The 18986-nt window shown below is 37.1% G+C and overlaps 1 protein-coding gene across 1 annotated transcript in view; it reads left to right on the top strand.

The window, feature by feature from the left end:
• MACO1 (macoilin 1) overlaps nt 1-18986 on the top strand; it is a 65648-nt gene that overhangs the window by 7661 nt on the left and 39001 nt on the right. The window contains exons 2-6 of the mRNA XM_061393090.1: nt 6803-6944; nt 8890-9016; nt 12729-12852; nt 14588-14766; nt 15979-16480. Of these exons, the coding sequence (XP_061249074.1) occupies nt 6803-6944; nt 8890-9016; nt 12729-12852; nt 14588-14766; nt 15979-16480 (1074 nt within the window). The remainder of the gene's footprint in view (nt 1-6802; nt 6945-8889; nt 9017-12728; nt 12853-14587; nt 14767-15978; nt 16481-18986) is intronic.

Raw genomic sequence — 18986 nt, 5'->3', positions numbered from 1 at the left:
ATCAATGGGTCTGTCTGTTGCTATAAAGGACATTAGAGAGATAATTACTGAAATTAGAATAATGTCTATAGGTCAAGTAATAGTACTAAATCAGTGTTGATTTCCTGATTTTGATAATTGTGCTGTGGTTTATAAGAAAATATTCTTGTTTTTAAAAAAATAATGAAGGGGACATGTCTACAAATTATTTTCAGATGGTTCAGGGGAAAATGTACACATATATAGGGAGAGAGTGATGACAGAAACTTGATAAAATGTTTCATCATTTGTGAAATCTGAGTGGAAAGATATAAGGGAATTCTTTGTAGTATTTAGGCAACTTTTCTATAAATCTAAAACTTTCAAAATGAAGAGTTGAGAAAAATAACACATGCTTGTTAGAGAAACTAAAGCAGTATGACAATGTGTAAGTCTAATGTAAAAAACCTTAGTTCTCCTGTTCTGGAATGAGCACTGTGATATAATTTATAAGTATGGTTTATTCTTCGATCCATATAGATAAACAAGTATTTCTTAATAGAAATAGAGTTCTGTCTTATATACAAGTTTCTTGGTTTTCCTCCACAGTTAATCCTACCCATTGTTTTATACATGGAAATTTATCTATCTTTGAGTAGCAACACAACAGTGCATGTAGAACTCACTCTGTTTTCTCTGGTCTCCCTGCTTCCACTCCTGTGCTCTTTCAGCAGTGCCCTGCAGCCTGTTCTGTGTTCCTCAGGTTTCTTTTCTATTGAATGGCAATAACAGCCCTGCTTATGTGATAGTTGTAGGGATAAAAATGAGATAATTTTAATATGAAAGCTTTTGGAAGAGTTACACAGTGAAAGTGGAAGTCGCTCAGTCGTGTCCGACTCTGCGACCCCATGGACTATACAGTCCATGAAATTCTCTAGGCCAGAATACCAGAGTCGGTAGCCTTTCCCTTCTCTAGGGGATCTTCCCAACCCAGGGACTGAACCCAGGTCTCCCGCACTGCAGATGGATTCTTTACCAGCTGAGCCACCAGAGAAGCCCAAGAATACTGGAGTGGGTGGCCTATCCCTTCTCCAGCAAATCTTCCCAACCCAGGAATCAGACCAGGGTCCCCTGCATTGTAGGCGGATTCTTTTTCAACTGAGCATAAGGGCAATGTAAATGTTAAGTGTGATTAGGTAGATGATCTTTACTGTTGAAGATATGAAGCATAATACTTGATTCACTTATGAAATAAATCTCTGATGTTTATGCAATGTTAGCACAGGTTTTAGGGCCTCTGGCTTGTCTTCTTTCTCCTAATGTCTTCACCCATTTTCATCCCAAACCCTTAGCGTCCACACTATTGAAAGTGTTTTTGAAGCAGAAATTCTAAAACTTTAAACTTTCCAGTTGTGTTAGGTTAGAGTACCTGGCATTAAAGAAGGGAATAGCAGAGGATGAGATGGTTGGATAGCATCACCGACTCAATGGACATGATTTTGAACAAACTCTGAGAGATAGTGGAGTATGGTGGAGCCTGGCGTGTTACCAGGGGGTGGCAAGGAGTCGGACACAACTTGGTGACTGAACTACAACAAACCTGTCTTTGATATCTTGAGTCATAAAGTACTTTAGAAAAAGGCTATACAAACAATTCTTGAAAGCTTTTTTCAGTGATTTACATTCTAGAGTTTTTTCTTTTTAAATTGGATGTATTTCATCCTGTTAAGATTTGTCATTCCAATCTATGTGTGTGTGTGTGTGTGTGTGTGTGTGATTGACTTCAGCATGGTTTTCTTTGCAGCCTGCAGGAGGCCCAGAATAGAAAAGAAAAATACAGAACAGCTTAGGTCTTCTCAGGCTGCTCTCCTTTTTTGGATTTAATACAAGTATTGGTTGCAGAACATAGCAGTGATTCTAGTCTTGATGCTCATGCACGACTTTCTGTAGACCACCATTCCTCAAATATTTTCTCTCAGGACTTCTTTACACTCTTAAAAGTGATTGAGAGTCCAAAGAGCTTTTGTTTATATGGGTTATAGCTAAAATTTTTGCTGGATTAGAAATTAAGACAAGAATTTTGAAATACTAGTTCATATAAAAATAGTGATGATAAATCCATGAGAAGAGTGTTATGCTTTTACATTTTTACAGATTTATTTAATATTAGGCTTAATAGAAGATAACTTTGAGGGCCCTCACAGTAGTCAGAACCAGTGTCAGGTAGGCTAAATGGAGTGATGATCTGGCACCCAGAGCAAAGCTGATAAGATGCCTCTTTTCCTTACGGAAAAACTGGTGAGAACAGATTCGGAGCAGGCGCGTGGTCATCCTTCAGGAAGAAGCTGTGTTTGTCATCTTCATTGTTGTTGCTGTGTTCAGACCCCTTCCGAGGCACCTGTGCATCATCTCTCCCTCTCCCTTTATTGTAAGTGTGTGCTTTGATAAAAGCCCTACTCTTGGTCCTAAACACTCTTATGCACGGCAGGTCATTCATTCAAATATTTAAGTTTCTCTGGTGTGCAAGGTTCTGTGCTGGGCATTGAGAATAAAGCAGGGAACAAAATGGGCCTCCATTGTTCTCATGGACTTTGCATTTAAAGAGTCATACAAAATGTTATTTAACTATAATATGATTCTTATCGTACAGGAAACTCTGAGTGTATAATGGGGTACTAGTCTTTACTGTTGGGTCAAGGAGGCCTTTTTTGAATAAATATTCATGCTGCATGCTGAAGGATGAGTAGTAGTGGAAATGTTTCATTTAGTTTAAGTTGTATTTCTTTAAGGATCTTATCTGTGACTGAGAAAGAAATGTAGAAAAATTGACCCTGAACAGTTTGAATGTTCCCAGTTGAGGGATGGACAGCTAACAGTTTGGAGATAAGTACTGATTATCTGAGAAGATTGTTGTCTTCTTTCTGAGACATTGTGGAATTCAGTGGAAGTTCTTTGGCTATGAGACGTTTATACAGAAGCTAGTACTCTTCTCAAATTTTAATGTATGCACACTAGAGTTGAAAGAGTCTGGGCATCTGATTAAAACATAAGCTTAGACTGAGTAAGGGGTGGGCCCAGAAGTACTGCTTTTCTGAAAAGCTCGTACTTGATGCTGATGCTGCTGGTTCACGGACCACACTTTAGCAAGACTACAATTACATATAATAAGACTTTTAGCAGGATACTAGCTGAACAAGAGGCTGGGCAAATATTCTAGAGGTAATGTCCAATAGGAAGAAGTATTTGGTAACAGTAGAAGACAAAGCAGTTTGGTTCAAGAAGTATCATGCTGCATAGTGAAAGGCAAAAGGGATTCACTGTTGCTATTACAGAGAGGACAGGAAAGCTTGGCATTGCAGTAGATGATTACTAGCACAACCAGAGGGGCTTCCCTGGTGGCTCAGATGGTAAAGACTCCGCCTGCAGTGCAGGAGATCTGAGTTCCATCCCTGGGTTGGGAAGATCCCCTGGAGAAGGGAACGGCTACCCACTCCTGTATTCTGGCCTGGAGAATTCCATGAACAGAAGAGCCTGGTGGGCCACAGTCCATAGGGTCACAAAGAGTTGGACATGACTGAGTGACTTTCACTTCACTTTTCACTTTTAGCCCAGCCAGAGAAATATTTCACAGACTCATTTCTGTGGTGAGGACCAAGTGAACTAAATGGCCATTAGTCTGCCTAGGGAAAAGGTCAGGTACTGAGGATTTATGGCCACCCTATGGTAATTAATTGTGTGACTTCAGACAATGATCTAAGTGACAAGCTGCAAGAGATTCTAGAGAGAAAGTGCACTTTTAGTTGGGAAAAAAAAAAGAATGTTCAGTACTACCTCTCATTAATCATACGGGATTAATCCATAGATGGACTATTTCTAAATAGATTCAATTTTAAAAAATGGTTGTAAGTGGCAAGGGGAGAAAAACGAATCTTATGGTTAATATCTACTGTGAAAAGGTCACCAATAGTAAACCTAATATTTGCATATCTCTTCTGTATTTCACTGGCACCTAGAGTAGAAGTTATCAGACTATCAAAAGATATTATTGGTCTGCCCTTATTTCAGGATATTATTATGGAAAATATCTTTTTGTTGCAATTATGTTTTAAATTTTTGTTCAAGATAGTTTACAGTAATTAGTAAATTTGTTTGGATTAGAGAATTAAGGTAACAAGTTAGCCATAAGTCATATTATGAACTATTAAATCATGAAAAAATATGATTAAGTATAGCATATTTTTTCATGATTTAATAGAAATATTTTGGAATGTTATAATAATGGTTTAAAACTCTAAAATTTTCTCCCCCATAGAATGTCATCTCTTAGTCAGATTTTCTACACTGATGAGCAGTAGTTTTAAATTTCTTTTAACTTTTGTACCTGTACCTGTAGAAGGTTAATAGGCATAAATTACTGATATAGAAGGCTCAGTGAATACTGAATCAGGCAACTATCTTGAATATTCTAAAACTCTATTAGATTGAAGTGAATCTATAAAGTTTGAAACTACTCCTAGAGTAAAATCAACTGTTAAGATTGCCTCTTGATTTTAGAGGTAGGCCCACCTAGAAGGGGGAGCCTGAGGAAAGCTGAAGGTATAGCACATGTTTGTGAAAGATCAAGTTTCCTTTAATGTGTATACTTCTAAATGTGACTCCATAAGATATGAGTGTCAGGAAACATCAGAGTTACGAAAGCAGTTGTTTGAAAAGAAATGAAATAGATCAAAAGGAACCCCTTTGAGTTACAGAATTGAAAATGAGTAGTCACTACAACAAAGATAATCATTTTCTAATGCCTTATAGGTTTAAATGATTGAGTTATTAAAAAGTATTCAACAGGTTGCCATTCTTAAGATTTGTTGTTGTTTAGTTGCTAAGTCATGTCTGACTCTTTGTAACCCTGTGGACTATATGGCCTGCCAGGTTCTTCTGTCCATGGAATTTTCCAGGCAAGAATACTGGAGTGGTAGCCATTTACTTCTCCATGATGCTGTCTAAACAGTGAAATGGAATGTTGCCAGCAAGACTAGGCTCCTGCCATGCTTGGGAGCATTTGGGGCAGAGAGTAGATGGTAGAACTCTTACCTTCTCCACTTGGGGAGTAGTGACAACTAGCCTAAGGAAGTGCCCACCATGTCTTATTCAGCTACAAGGAAAAAGCCACTTAGTTTTAAAGCCAAACTTGGAAATCTAGTTTCAGACTAAATCTGTGCTCCTGAATGCCTGCATGACTCAGTTATTCCTTCTAACAAACTATCCCTTGCTCTTCACTGGATCAGCAGTGGGTTTAATGAATGAGAATGAGAGCTCTGTTCTCATCTGGCTAACGTAACTCCAGTGAAATGAAAGTAAAAGTTGGACTTGAGATTCAAACCTGTGTTCTAGTTTGCCTTGGGTTCCTTGATTCTACAGCAAACCTCTTCATCAGAACTTACTGTCATGCCTAAAGAAGTTCTACCAAGAATCAGTATTAGAAATTGACTCTAGTTGCAAATTATGTATCCTCATGATACTATAACCCAGGGGTCGAACCCACGTCTCCCAGATTGCAGGCAGACTCTTTCCTGTCTTAGCCACCAGGAAACCCCACTATATAACATTAAGGGTCATTTGTGTCTGTTTCTGACATTCTTTACCTGTGTGGCTTTACAGGGCATGGAAAGAATCCTCTATGCTGGATCCTGCTTTATTGATTTTACCCCCAAGAATATGTCTTTTTGTACCTTATTTTAATATATTTTAAAATTACTTATTAGAAGTCTTGATTTATTGTTCATGGTGTATATTCAAACAGCTGATTTAATCACAGCAGTATTGAAATGTTTCTGTTGCAGAACACCATGCAAAGCTATAGCCCAAGTCAAACTGAATTTAGGCATTTCCGACCTGAATATCTTGGAAAATCTTTTTTTTAAATACCTATATTTAACCTGCTCTAGAACTGACCAGACTAAAGACCTTAGACTTAAAGACCTTAGAGACTTATTAATAGGCATAGTTTGAAAGCTTCATTATCTTTAATACAACTAATGAATTCGAAGAATGGGATTTTAGATTATATGAAAAGTGTTTTTTTTTTAATCCAGGCCCTTACTTTGCTTTGCGATTCTACAGTGGTTAGATAGGTGTTCTGACTGGCTTATCAAAGTGTGTTCCTACTTCACAAAAGTCCAAAGGGAAGTGGGACACATCACTATCTCACCTAGGGCAGTGCTGGGATCCTTCATGGTTTTTCCTTTAGTGTACATTTTGATACCCTCATGGCCTTTAGAAGTGATTGGCATCTGCTTCCTAAGTTAATGTCTGTCTGTTTGGGGAAGTTATTTGGTTTTTGTTCGGTTAATGCAGATAGAGAGAGGCAAGAGGAGAAAGAGGGGGGAAAATACAGAATTCTTCAAGCATGTAGGGATGCGCATCAAGAATTTCAAAGACTTCAAACAGATGCAGAGGGGTGGGGAAACAGCAAATTTGAAGCTGCTCAACCATGGCATTTCTTCTAATGACGAACAGCTTGAAAGCTGTAATTTTGAGAGTGTTGCAGTATTTTGAAGTCAGACACTTAGCACATTTTAAAATAGTTGTGAAATTTAAATGGGCTTTTTCCATCTTAAATGGAATTAAGCATTTTGGGTCATCATCTTATTTTGATAGTTGTGGGTCTCAGAATGAACACCAGAGCTTTTAAAATTTACATGGGCCAGGGCAGCATCTCTTTTTGTCTTTTATCTCCATTGTTTTCATAGTATAGGAAGATATTTTTTCTCTTTTAAATAAAGTAGTGCATTTTCATTTTCTAGTTCTTCACCAATGACCTTGAATTCTTTATTTTTATATTTTGCAGTACATTTTTATACCTGAAGTTCCTGGTGGTGTGGGCACTTGTCCTCCTGGCAGATTTTGTCCTGGAATTCAGATTTGAGTACCTGTGGCCATTTTGGCTTTTCATCAGAAGCGTTTATGATTCCTTCAGATACCAGGGACTGGTATGTTTATTAATACATGTTTTTCAAGTATAAAGGATTTAATTACCCTTCTAAGAAAGTCTTCAATAACTGCTAGTGAAACTGTTTAAAGTAGATTTTATGAGCAACACTTAGGTGACTGTATTGAGCTAATAGGGTCTGTGGGCTGAAACTGCCCTTTCAGGCCACTTTGTCTAAATCCACTGATCAGATCATTACACTCCCTCCTCCTCGCCCATTCCAGTGAAAAGAAGGGGAGGGAGGCAGGCTTTCAGGAGGGAGAGGCAGAGTAGCAGGGGAAGCAGTAATTACCTGCCCAGCTCTACTCTGAAGTACCTCTGAAGCCTCTGGCTTAGGGATTGGGTTAGAGTTAGAACAGTGGTTCTCAAACTTTTTGTGCTCAAGACACTTTACACTCTTAACAGCTATTGAAGACTCCAGAAGGCTTTTATTTGTGTGGGTTACATTTATCCATATTTACTATATTAGAAATTAAGTCTAGGAAAAATTTTGATTCTTATTTAATTTAAAAATTTAAAATTTTATTTAAAATAAAATTTAAAATGAAAATTTAATACTTAAATTACTTAAAATAGCTGTAATAAACCCATTACATGTTAATACACATTAAAACTTAAAATGAAAGCCTAACTGTGGTGTTGGAGAAGACTCTTGAGAGTCCCTTGACCTGCAAGGAGATCCAACCAGTCCATTCTGAAGGAGATCAGCCCTGGGATTTCTTTGGAGGGAATGATGCTAAAGCTGAAACTCCAGTACTTTGGCCACCTCATGTGAAGAGTTGACTCATTGGAAAAGACTCTGATGCTGGGAGGGATTGGGGCCAGGAGGAGAAGGGGACGGCAGAGTATGAGATGGCTGGATGGCATCACTGACTCGATGAACATGAGTCTGAGTAAACTCCGGGAGATGGTGATGGACAGGGAGGCCTGGCGTGCTTCAATTCATGGGGTCACAAAGAGTCGGACACGACTGAGCGACTGAACTTAACTGAACTGAACTGAACTGTATTTTCCAAAACAAAAAAGAAATTAAAAGATTGACTACATTTTTGAAAACCTCTCTAATGTCTGGCTTAATAGAAGACAGCTGATTTTCATATCCACTTCTAAACTCAGTTATTACCAATATCATGTATCATGTAATCAATGATTTTAGTCAATGAATATCAATGTCATGTATTCTAGAAGATACCACCATACTCCTGAGTAAATGAGTGTTAAAGAGATAATGCCTTAGCATTATTATGAAATTATTTTACTTGGAAGACTTCTGAAAGGATCTCAGAAATCCCCAGGGATCCCCAGACCATGTTTTGAGAACTGCTGGATTAGAGCAAGGGCACAGGCCTGGACTTGCTCCCTTGATTGACCTGTAGTTGTGTTGTGTTCCAGAGTCACATCTTAAACCTGTAACTCTTCTACCCAGGCCTGGTACTCTGGTCAGAGCAGATCCATGCCTTGAAAAGATGGTTTCGGGCTGTGTCCTGTTAACAGTAGATAATGATGCGTCCAGAGGAAGCTGCACTGTTGGACATCCATGCTCTTCTTAACCACGGTTGTGTTTCATCTGTGCTCCAACAGCCTGTCCTTTAAGAATGAGGCTATTTAGTAATGTTTTGTGAGGAAAGAAGAGAATTTTCTGTGTTAAATTCTGTTTCTTTTAGGTAACCCACCTGTGGAGTCTAAATAAACTCATTGTGAATCAACCTCAATTTGTTCTGGTCCAATTCTTCATGATTTGAGGCCATAAATGGGATTATTCTTCAATGCTGAATTAACCACATCTTTTTATATGAGTGATTTTAAATATTTAAAATTTTCTATTGTAACTTGCTCTGTAGTTATTGCATAGCAGCTTCAGAGATTTTGTTCAACGTGGTTTTAATAATCTCTGTTTGAAATGAACAAGTTCTAATATGTGCTTTTTATTTTGTCTTTCCCTTTAGGCCTTCTCAGTATTTTTTGTTTGTGTAGCATTCACGTCAAATATAATATGTCTGCTATTTATACCCATTCAATGGCTTTTTTTTGCTGCTAGTACATATGTGTGGGTTCAATACGTATGGCACACAGGTAAGTCTTAATGGTTTCTTAGATGGATCGAAATCTTAGATTCAAACTTCTAAAATGTGATTTCCTTGAATAAATTATTTAGAATTGAGTTTAATGTGGACATTAAAGATCCCTTTTCATAATAGATTATAATATACCTTTAAAGTGTATTTCTTTTTTATTAAAAGTTTAAGCCTTAATGATTTGATATTTTGGTTGTAGGCATTTCAATTACCAACTCTCATTATGAAGTATCCATATTTTTTTAAAAATTGAAGCAATTATTATTTAGGTAGACTTGAAGACAGCCATGTGCCAAACAAGAAAAATGTTCCTGCAGCTTCAGCATTGAAAGGAATGTCAGAAGTCATTTAGTTGAACCCTTACTTAGTGTAAGAATCCCCACAGCATTGCTGGTACATGGTGTTTTAATCTCTGATTGAAAATCTACAGTGACAAGAAACTTACTAGTGTTGTTTTGGGGCAATTGGAATAGAAAATTCTTTCTCGTACTGAGCCAAATTTTCCTTCTTACCCTTTTGACCCAGGATATCTTGACTGTCTTGGGGTGCACTGATCACTTCGAGTTGGTAAAGTGCTTTCTCCAGAAAAATATATGGGAATATAGGGAATACATTTTTTTTTCAGTTTCAGCAGGCTTACAGACCATCCCTCTAATCCAAACATTAGACCCTTGTGTTAGAGCCACACTGAATAGGTGTCCTGTTCCATCCATGTTAACATTTCTTTAGACTAAAACACACTGTCATATCCTCTTGTGTTCTTTTCTGTAGACAAAGCGTCTCTGATTCCATCAGCTTTTCCTTGTATGTTATTTTAAGCACTTTCACCATTTTGGTCTCCCTAGTTCTTAGTGGCTCTCTAAACCACAATGTACATTTCAGGTGTGTTCTGGCTTGAGTGGAACTACATAGTCACCTCCCTTCTTAGAGCTATTCTTATGCTATTACAAACTAAGATGAGATGAAATGTTTTAATAACTCCAGTCCACTACAAAGCCTGTGCATAGGACACATGGGGATGTGAGGACTGGCTCACAGACATGTGGGGATGTCGCACTTGTCTGCAAAAGCTGCATGAAACTTGATTCCTAGGCCCAGCTGTAACCTGTAGCATTTTGACCACTGAAAGAGCACCAACTAGTAAAAGCTCTCTGGAGCAGCATTCATCCTCTTCTCTAAATGCTAGAAGGATGATGTTGTCCCATGTTAGGAGACACGATTCAGCTGTATTTTTAAAGTATCTGCTGTGAGCATGGTTTTCTCCGTCTTTAGCACTCCCTCATACCTGACTGAATTTATAAGCTAGCGTGCTTCTTCCTAGTCTGCTTTCCTCTAGTTAAAGTGATTTTTCTATATACCGGGTTTTACTTGTATTTTCTTGTCCTGGGCCTCAGTTTCGAGTGAGTTGCCATTTACACTTATTCTCTCTAGGTCTCAGCTTCTTTTCTGTCATATGAGGGTGGAGTGATCTAGATAATAATTAAGGGAACCTTCCAGCTCAAATAATCTGTGACTCTGATGAACTATAATGATTTTCTAAGTTGCTTTAATAGTGTCTTATTAGTTGAGAAAAAGCTACTCATGTAACTATTATTAGAACCTATTGGAATTCAGTGGGTGGCCCACAAGGCAGCAGTGAAGCTAATATAATAAATGATATTGGTCTCTCTTTAGCTCTAGGCTCAGAAATGCATGTTGGAATACCTAAGTTATGAAGCGCATTTTAATTCGGAGTGGTTAGCAAGCAAACAGAACAAACCCTGTGTTCTTATTAGGCCCAGTAAATATGAGTGCAGTTTTTATAGGTTGGGGTTAATTTCTCTTTCGTTGTTAAAATTTAACATTTTAAAAAAGAATGTTAGGAATGGTTGATGAAACTATGTATTGCCACAAGAGCATGAACATATTACGTCATTAATTTTTTCCTTGTTGTTAAGAGGGAGAAAACAGGATGTAAAACTGTATGTACAACATAACTATTAAACTAGTTTAGAAATATTTTCAGTGTGGTTTTATTTATTTAGATGTAGAAATATGAATAATTTGTCCACATTTTTCTATTTTTCCTGTAATATGCTTATTTTGTTTATGATAACTTCAGAAATTAATATAGAAATTAGATATTTACAGAATGTAAATTTTTTTAAATGTATTTTGAAATGAATTTGAAAATGGATAATTCTAAGGATTAACTTTTGTCTTCCTACCTTGCAAAAATACCCTTTGTTTGGTTTATTAAATCTATAAGAATGGTTGAAACCGTTAGCTGTTTTCACAGGACTTTGCTTGTCTTCTCATCTTATGGACTAGGTCTGTGGGGACTTGAATTCTCCTTGGAAGCAGATTCAGTATTGTGTCTGTGAATTTGGACACAGTTTATATAAACTCTGGGCCTCACTTTACTCTTCCATAAAATGAGGAAGTTGGACTAAGTGGAACTAATCTTTGGGACTAATTTTTCTGTAATTTTTCTTCTGTTTCATCCAATGCAAAGAGTCTTAGAAAAAAGCCATCTAGTTCTTCAGGTCACTGAGTTTTCCCTCCATTTGTCTCTTCTGTAACTGGCTTGCTGTATACACTTTCAAAGGGGATCTTTCCAGAGTTACAGATCTCATGTCTTTTGTTCCATCTTCATAAAATACCCACTACTAGTCGTGTCCTGACACAGGTGGACCCAGCCTATGGACTTTGATTCTAAAACCCAGTGAGAATTATCTGATTATTTGAGTCTTGTTTATTCTATTGCAAATTGCTTTTTCCTCTGTTGAAAATTGTTTTTAATTACAAAAGGAATATGAGCCTGTAGTTAAGAAAAAAGCTTTTTTGAATAATACTTGAATGTCAGAAACATTTCCTAGTGCTGTAATTCATTCTTTAAAAATTGTTTTTTTACATATCATTCTGTGGTAATACAGGTCTTCATCCTTTTGAAAAGCTGCATCATATTTCATTATATAGATTTATTATAATTCAGCAGTTCCTATTGATAGGCATTTAAGTTAATTCTAAATTCTAGTTTTTGCTATTGCAAATAATACATTGAACATTCTTATACATTTATCCCAGGGCTCTTTTATATGTCTATAGAGTAGATTCCTGGAATTGGAATTTCTGGGTCAAAGGTATAAGTATTTTTCATTATACTGCCAAATTGGCTTATAAGAAAGTTACCCCAATTTATATTCTTGCTAAGAATGAGAGGGAAGCCGTTCACACATCTTCCCTGTACTGTTACCCATCTTTAAAATTTTGGCTTTATCTGATAGGTTAAAATAATCGAGTCTCATTTAAAAATTTTTATCCCCCTAATCAGTAGGGAAGTTGACATGTTTTCACATGTTTTTTAACTGTCTGTAACTGAGTTACTGAGTGCACACACACACACTTTTTTTTCTTTTATAACTTCCAAATTTTTTTCTTCAGTTGCCTTTTTTATTGATTTGTAGGAGGTCTTTGTATGCTAGGGCTATGATTTCTTTGTTTTACGTATGTTGTAAATATTTTCTGCCAGAATACTAGTTTTTATTTTTGTCTATGATTCCATAGCATATTTTGTCATATGAAAGCTTTCAATTTGGATCAAATTGCGTTTTAATTAGTTTCAAAGTCTTAAATGAAAGTTACTGTAGTTGAACCAGTCTCCCAAACAACCCATCTGTTATATTAGTTAATGTTTCATTGATGCTTGTCTCTCTGCTGCTTTCCCACAGAAAGGGGAGTGTGTTTGCCCACAGTATCCCTCTGGATACTCTTTGTTTATATTGAAGCAGCAATTAGATTTAAAGATCTCAAAAATTTTCATGTAGACCTTTGTCGCCCATTTGCTGCTCACTGGTGAGTATTATGTATATTCTTAATCTGTAATCCAGTTCAGTGTTTTCAATGTCGAATGGTAAATTTAATTGTAAAGTTTTTCTTAGAGATACTATATGAATTCAGAAGACAACGTAACATGGTGTGGTAAAGAACATGAGCCCTCTAAGTAGGGAGATGAGTGTTGGAATCCCAGCTGTGGCCCTAACAGCTTTGTGCTTTGGACTTGTCACTCTCTCTCAGCCTTAGTTCTCTTACCTGTGTATTGGGAAGCTGTCTCATGGGGTGTCATGGGAAGGATGAAATGAGGTGATATATGTGAAGTGTTTAATTAGGTCCATGTACATAGGTGTCTGATACTTGTTATCTGTTTTTATTGTACTCAGATAATGATTCCAAAAAGCCTTGATGAAATATATGACTATTTCATGGAGCTTAAATGATTTTAAAATTTCCTTTGCATGTTTACAAAAGCAAGTTAATGTTATTAATAATTTTTAAGGACTATTATTTTTAACCTTAAACCATGAAACATTTTTTTAAAATAATCTTGATTTTTGTTTATATCTATTGTAGAAATCACCACTTAATGTACGTATCTTTTAAATATACCAATTTTTGCTAATATTTATGGCAGAAACCAAAACAAATAGGAATCAACAACCAAAAAATAGTTACCAATATGTTTAAAATCTTCACAAAAAAGTGAATTAAATAGACTTGGTCAATACACTTGTCACTATAAATTTGTGGTGTGATCACATTTAGACCAATTATAATTGATAAATTATGTTTTAATGTTAATGAGACTTCCCTGGTGGCCGTAAAGAATCCTCTTGCAATTCAGGAGATGCAGGAGACGCAGGTTCGATCCCTGGGTTGGGAAGAGCCCCTGGAGAAGAAAATAACAACCCACTCCAGTATTCTTGCTTAGGAAATCCCATGGACAGAGGAGCCTGGCAGGCTACATAGTCTGTGGGGTCTCAAGAGAGTCAGACATGACTTAGCAACTAAATAACAGCATTAATGAAGCTTAAGAAAAGTTTTGACAATGTTTTCAGAGGCTTTGAAACAATATTAGACTGATGGCTTGAATGAAAATATTTCAACTTTTTGTCCCAGAGATTAGAGTTGTAAGTACAGCTGGTTTAATTTGTTGGTGCAAACCAAACGTTGGCTCTGAAAATATCAGATACTTGGTTAAACGATTCTTAATTTATGTTTGATAGAGTGTTTATGAACTAATTTTCCAGGAATAGCTAGTGACAGACATTTCTCAGGCAGCAAGAAGATGAGTCACCTGAATTTGACCCTGCCTTCTAGTATTGAAAACCAAATGATGTGTTTAACGCTTGCAATGTTTACTTATGATCACTCATAAAATCTCTACCTTTTTAGTTCTTAAAAACATACAGATCCCTAAGTCCTAACCATGCATGAGGCAGGTTCCATGTTAATCAAAGACTTTAGCCACTGTATCCAGCTGTCCCTGTGGTAACTTCTTGAGTGTATTTGAAGATTGCCAGGGCCTAATGGGCAGCTTCTTATGGTCCAACGGTCCTGCTGTTCCACAGGGGTTTGTTCTGCGTGCTAGCTGCCTGATTTCCACAACAGACATATTTACATGTGTTTACTGAATGCTCAGCTATTATCATCATCTATAATGAGGAATCAGTCATAGGGTCCTCATGTGCTGGATGCATGTGTTGCTTGTTTTCTTAACTTACATTTACTGGCAGAATTGTCTTCTTTCTAGTATTGGATACCCTGTGGTGACTTTGGGCTTTGGCTTCAAAAGTTATGTAAGCTACAAAATGCGGTTGAGGAAGCAAAAAGAAGTGCAAAAAGAGAACGAATTTTACATGCAGCTTCTTCAACAAGCCCTCCCTCCAGAGCAACAGATGCTACAGAAGCAAGAAAAAGAGGCCGAGGAAGGTAGGTCTTTACTCTAAAGCTGTTGGCTCAGTAGGTTAGTTATTAGTTTGTTTGTCAGTAGTATTTTTTCAGAAAAGTTGCTAGGGCTTTGGGAAGTTACCATGGCTTTTAGTGTTTTCTGGTGTTCCTTTTTAGGACTGTTGCTTTACTTCGTCATGAAATATAGAATATGTATGATGTTTTCTGCCTAGTGTCTTAAGACCATGTGCTTTTAAATATGTTTATTTTTAAAATTTATTTCATTTCCTTTTACAGTTTATTTTCTATTTTAATATTTATTTGTTATGAAGATTTTAAAATATTTATTCTCAGTGACAATAGTATATGTAATTATGTGCATTTGTAATTGTAGCAAGCCAAGTATAAGCCAGATAGAGATGTAAACACAGAATTGTTTTACAAATCAGAATTCTTCTGAATAGAGCAAACATGGCTAGGTCTTATTTTAAATGGTTTGTATAATGCAACATGGATCTTAGAATGACCTTTTTCTAATACAGCCTCTTTAATAAATATGTAACCAATTCAATAAGTGAACAGACAGCAGTACCAGTTTTCTTTGGTTTTTGTTTTTAGTTGATACATGACAAAATCTTGTTCTCTGGTGTGGTGCAAAATTATCTCTTCAAGTGCGCTTTGTCGAGTTTGAATATGTAGACCTATACAGAAAATTCATTGTAAAGTGGCCTAGTAAATGATAACAGACTTCTTATTACTTTAACGATAGAAGCAAGACAAAGGATAGGTGCCCTGTATGCTAACATCACACCTGTTTGTTTCATTTAATCTATCTTTTCAGTAAAGTTATTAACTTTGTTTAATCCAAGCATTTTTTAAATGTGACCTTTAAGATTATGATCTGCCTATGTCCTGTCACCCCAGTGATAGACAAGTTTGATTTGATTGATAAATGAGGTATGACTTAGTTGTAAAATCCTCATATTCTTTTCAAGGTCAGAACTTTAATGACGTGGTGTTTTGAAATGATGATGATTTTCTAAATGTGCAGCTTATCAAATTTATTTGGCTTTGCTTCTTGAAGTTAGCACAGTGTGGTGTGGTTCTTGCTTCTGAATCTGTTGGCAGCTCAATGCAGTGCGCTTCTAAGTGTAGATGACACCATTTGTTGAATCCATCCATTTTGGTTTTTTACAACTAAATATTCCAGTGTGGGTTTTTTTTTTGCTTGTTGGTTTGTTTTTGGTATTGTAGCAGCCAAAGGATTACCTGATATGGATTCCTCAATCCTCATACACCACAACGGAGGTATCCCAGCCAACAAAAAACTCTCTACAACTTTGCCAGAGATAGAATACCGAGAAAAAGGGAAGGAAAAAGACAAAGATGCCAAAAAACACAACCTTGGAATAAATAACAACAATATTCTACAACCTGTAGACTCTAAAATACAAGAAATTGAGTATATGGAAAACCATATCAACAGTAAAAGATTAAATAATGATCTTGTGGGAAGTACAGAAAATCTCTTGAAAGAGGACTCCTGCACTGCTTCCTCAAAAAACTACAAAAATGCCAGTGGCGTGGTGAACTCCTCACCTCGAAGTCACAGCGCCACAAACGGGAGCATCCCTTCCTCATCTAGTAAAAATGAGAAGAAGCAGAAATGCACTAGCAAGAGCCCAAGTGCACACAAGGACTTAATGGAAAACTGTATTCCTAATAACCAGCTAAGCAAACCAGACGCACTGGTAAGGTAAGTGTGTGTGCTGTGTCCTTGCCTACACTTCCCACAAACTTGACTTGGGTCTTGAGAAGCGTATTTCTGAGTAGGCCTGTAGGCGTTGTTTGTGATCAGATTCTGTGACAGTTAACTCTGTGGTGTTGGACATTTAGTGTTTCTTTCCCACGGGTCTGTTGGTCACCCGCACCATCCAGAAGCACTGACTAAAGCTCTTTCCAGTGTGCTCAGTGTGAGGTGATAGTGGTTACTTCCCATATTTGACAAATTTACACATAACTTGATTCTTCTCGTGGTTTCGAGAGGCGTATCTTTAGTCTTTTTTCAATTTGCATATCCAAAGATCGTGTGGCATAGACACGAAAAGAATTTTGTGGCCTGTTCATGCAAATCTTTGTCAGGTACAAAAAATAATCTTCTTTCTAAAAATTCCATAGGTCAATGCAGTTAATCCTTGAATAACACGTGTTTGAACTGCGTGTGGGACCACTTATACATGTTTTTCATTAGTAAATGCGGCAGTACTACATAGCCCCTAGTTGGTTGAGTTTGTGGATGTGGAGGAACCATGGATATGGAGGGCCACCTATAAATTACACTGGGCTTAATCTGCATATTGTTCAAGGGTCAACTGTTCAGTGTTAGATTCAGATTTTAATTAGAAATGTTCCTTTTCCCATGTTTAAGTTAAAGATGAACATTGTTGTATTACCTTGATTGGCTCAGACTTAATTTTGCTGTGTTTTATATATTTTATAAAATACATATACATTCCTTTTACTTCATCAGTCAGTCAGTTCAGTTGCTCAGTTGTGTCCTGCTCTTTGCGACCCCATGGACTGCAGCAAGCCAGGCTTTCCTGTCCATCACCAACTCCCGGAGCTTGCTCAAACTCATGTCCATCGAGTCGGTGATGCCATCCAACCACCTCATCCTCTGCCATCTCCTTCTCCTCCTGCCCTCAATCTTTCCCAGCATCAGGGTCTTTTCTAATAAGTCATTTTTTTGCATCAGGTGGCCAGAGTATTGAAGCTTCAGCATCAGTCCTTCCAATGAATATTCAGGACTGATTCCTTTAGTATTGACTGGTTTGATCCCCTTGCAGTCCAAGGGACTCTCAAGAGTCTTGTACTTCATATCTTTCAATTTGGAAACTGAGATCTGAACTGGAGCTTTTTTATTTTTTTTTCTCTCTTTATTATTTTTTAAAATTGGAGTGTAATTGATTTATAGTGTTGTGTTAGGTTCTGGTGTACAGCAAAGTGATTTAGTTATACATATATCTCTACATTCTTTTTCATATTCTTTTCCATTATGGTTTATTATAGGGTATTGAATATAGTCCTCTGTGCTATACAGTAAAACTTTGTTGTTTATCTATTTATATGTAGTAGTTGGTGTCTGCTAATCCCAAACTCCTAATTTATCCCCTTACCCCCTTTCCTCTTTGATTACTGTAAGTTTGTTTTCTGTGTCTATGTGTCTTTTTCTATTTTGCAAATACATTCATTTTGCCATATTTTAGATTCCACATATAAATGAAATCATACGGTATTTGTCTTTCTCTGACTTCCTTCACTTAGTATAATAATCTCTATATCCATCCATATTATTGTAAATGGCATTATTTCATGGACCTTTCAAAAATACATAGCTCAAGAGGGCCGCTGTGACTCCCTCTCTCCACTAAGTTATCTCATGTTCCTGTTTGGCTTGTTTCAGAGCAGACAATTTATGAGGGAAAGTTTCTAGTATTATAAATTATATGAATTAGATTAATAATTTGTTTTAGTTCTCTGATTGACAGCTAGATAAAGGGAAGTACAGGTGGATTCTACTCCTTAAGGCTCTAGAGGTTTCATAACCCTTGGCCACTATTGGAAACATACCATGCTGCTGCTGTTACCAGGCTGACATTCACATGTGGTTTTTTTGACATTCTACCCCATCGTGCCCTGCGGAGAAAACACTCAGCAGACAGCTGTCTTTCATTTGCTCAGGGGAAAAAGACCAATTAGTTGACCTTCTATATCAAAGTGAATATCTCACAAATTTATTATATGCTATAAATGAAACATCTGCCACCAGCTTTTTAACATCCTCTCTCCTGCACAATTTTAATAATAGCAGTCAAGTCAAAACAATTTTCCTCTGTTGGGTGTTACAGAGAGAGCAATCAAGGCTCAGTTCTGTGATACCATCTTACTTGGGCCCCACTTGTCATGTCGGTTATCTCTACTACCTCATCTGCCTTTAATAAAGAATTTCAAGGACTCAGATGGCCTGTTTTCTAGTCGTGGGTCCAGTGCTCCTGAGCCCGCGCCTGGGGGATATACCTCTCCCTGTGGTCACTGATGTGTATTCTGATGTGCCTTGATCTGAAGGGCTCCAGAGTATAACTTTGTTTTAGGGAATCAGTTCAGTTCAGTCGCTCAGTTGTGTCCGACTCTTTGCGACCCCATGAATCACAGCACACCAGGCCTCCCTGTCCATCACCAACTCCCGGAGCTCACTCAAACTC

This window comes from Bos javanicus, chromosome 2, assembly GCF_032452875.1.
Source record: "Bos javanicus breed banteng chromosome 2, ARS-OSU_banteng_1.0, whole genome shotgun sequence".
NCBI classification, from domain to species: Eukaryota; Metazoa; Chordata; class Mammalia; order Artiodactyla; family Bovidae; genus Bos; species Bos javanicus.
The sequence above is the reverse complement of the archived record's forward strand: the minus strand, read 5'-3'. Positions and strand labels throughout refer to the sequence as shown.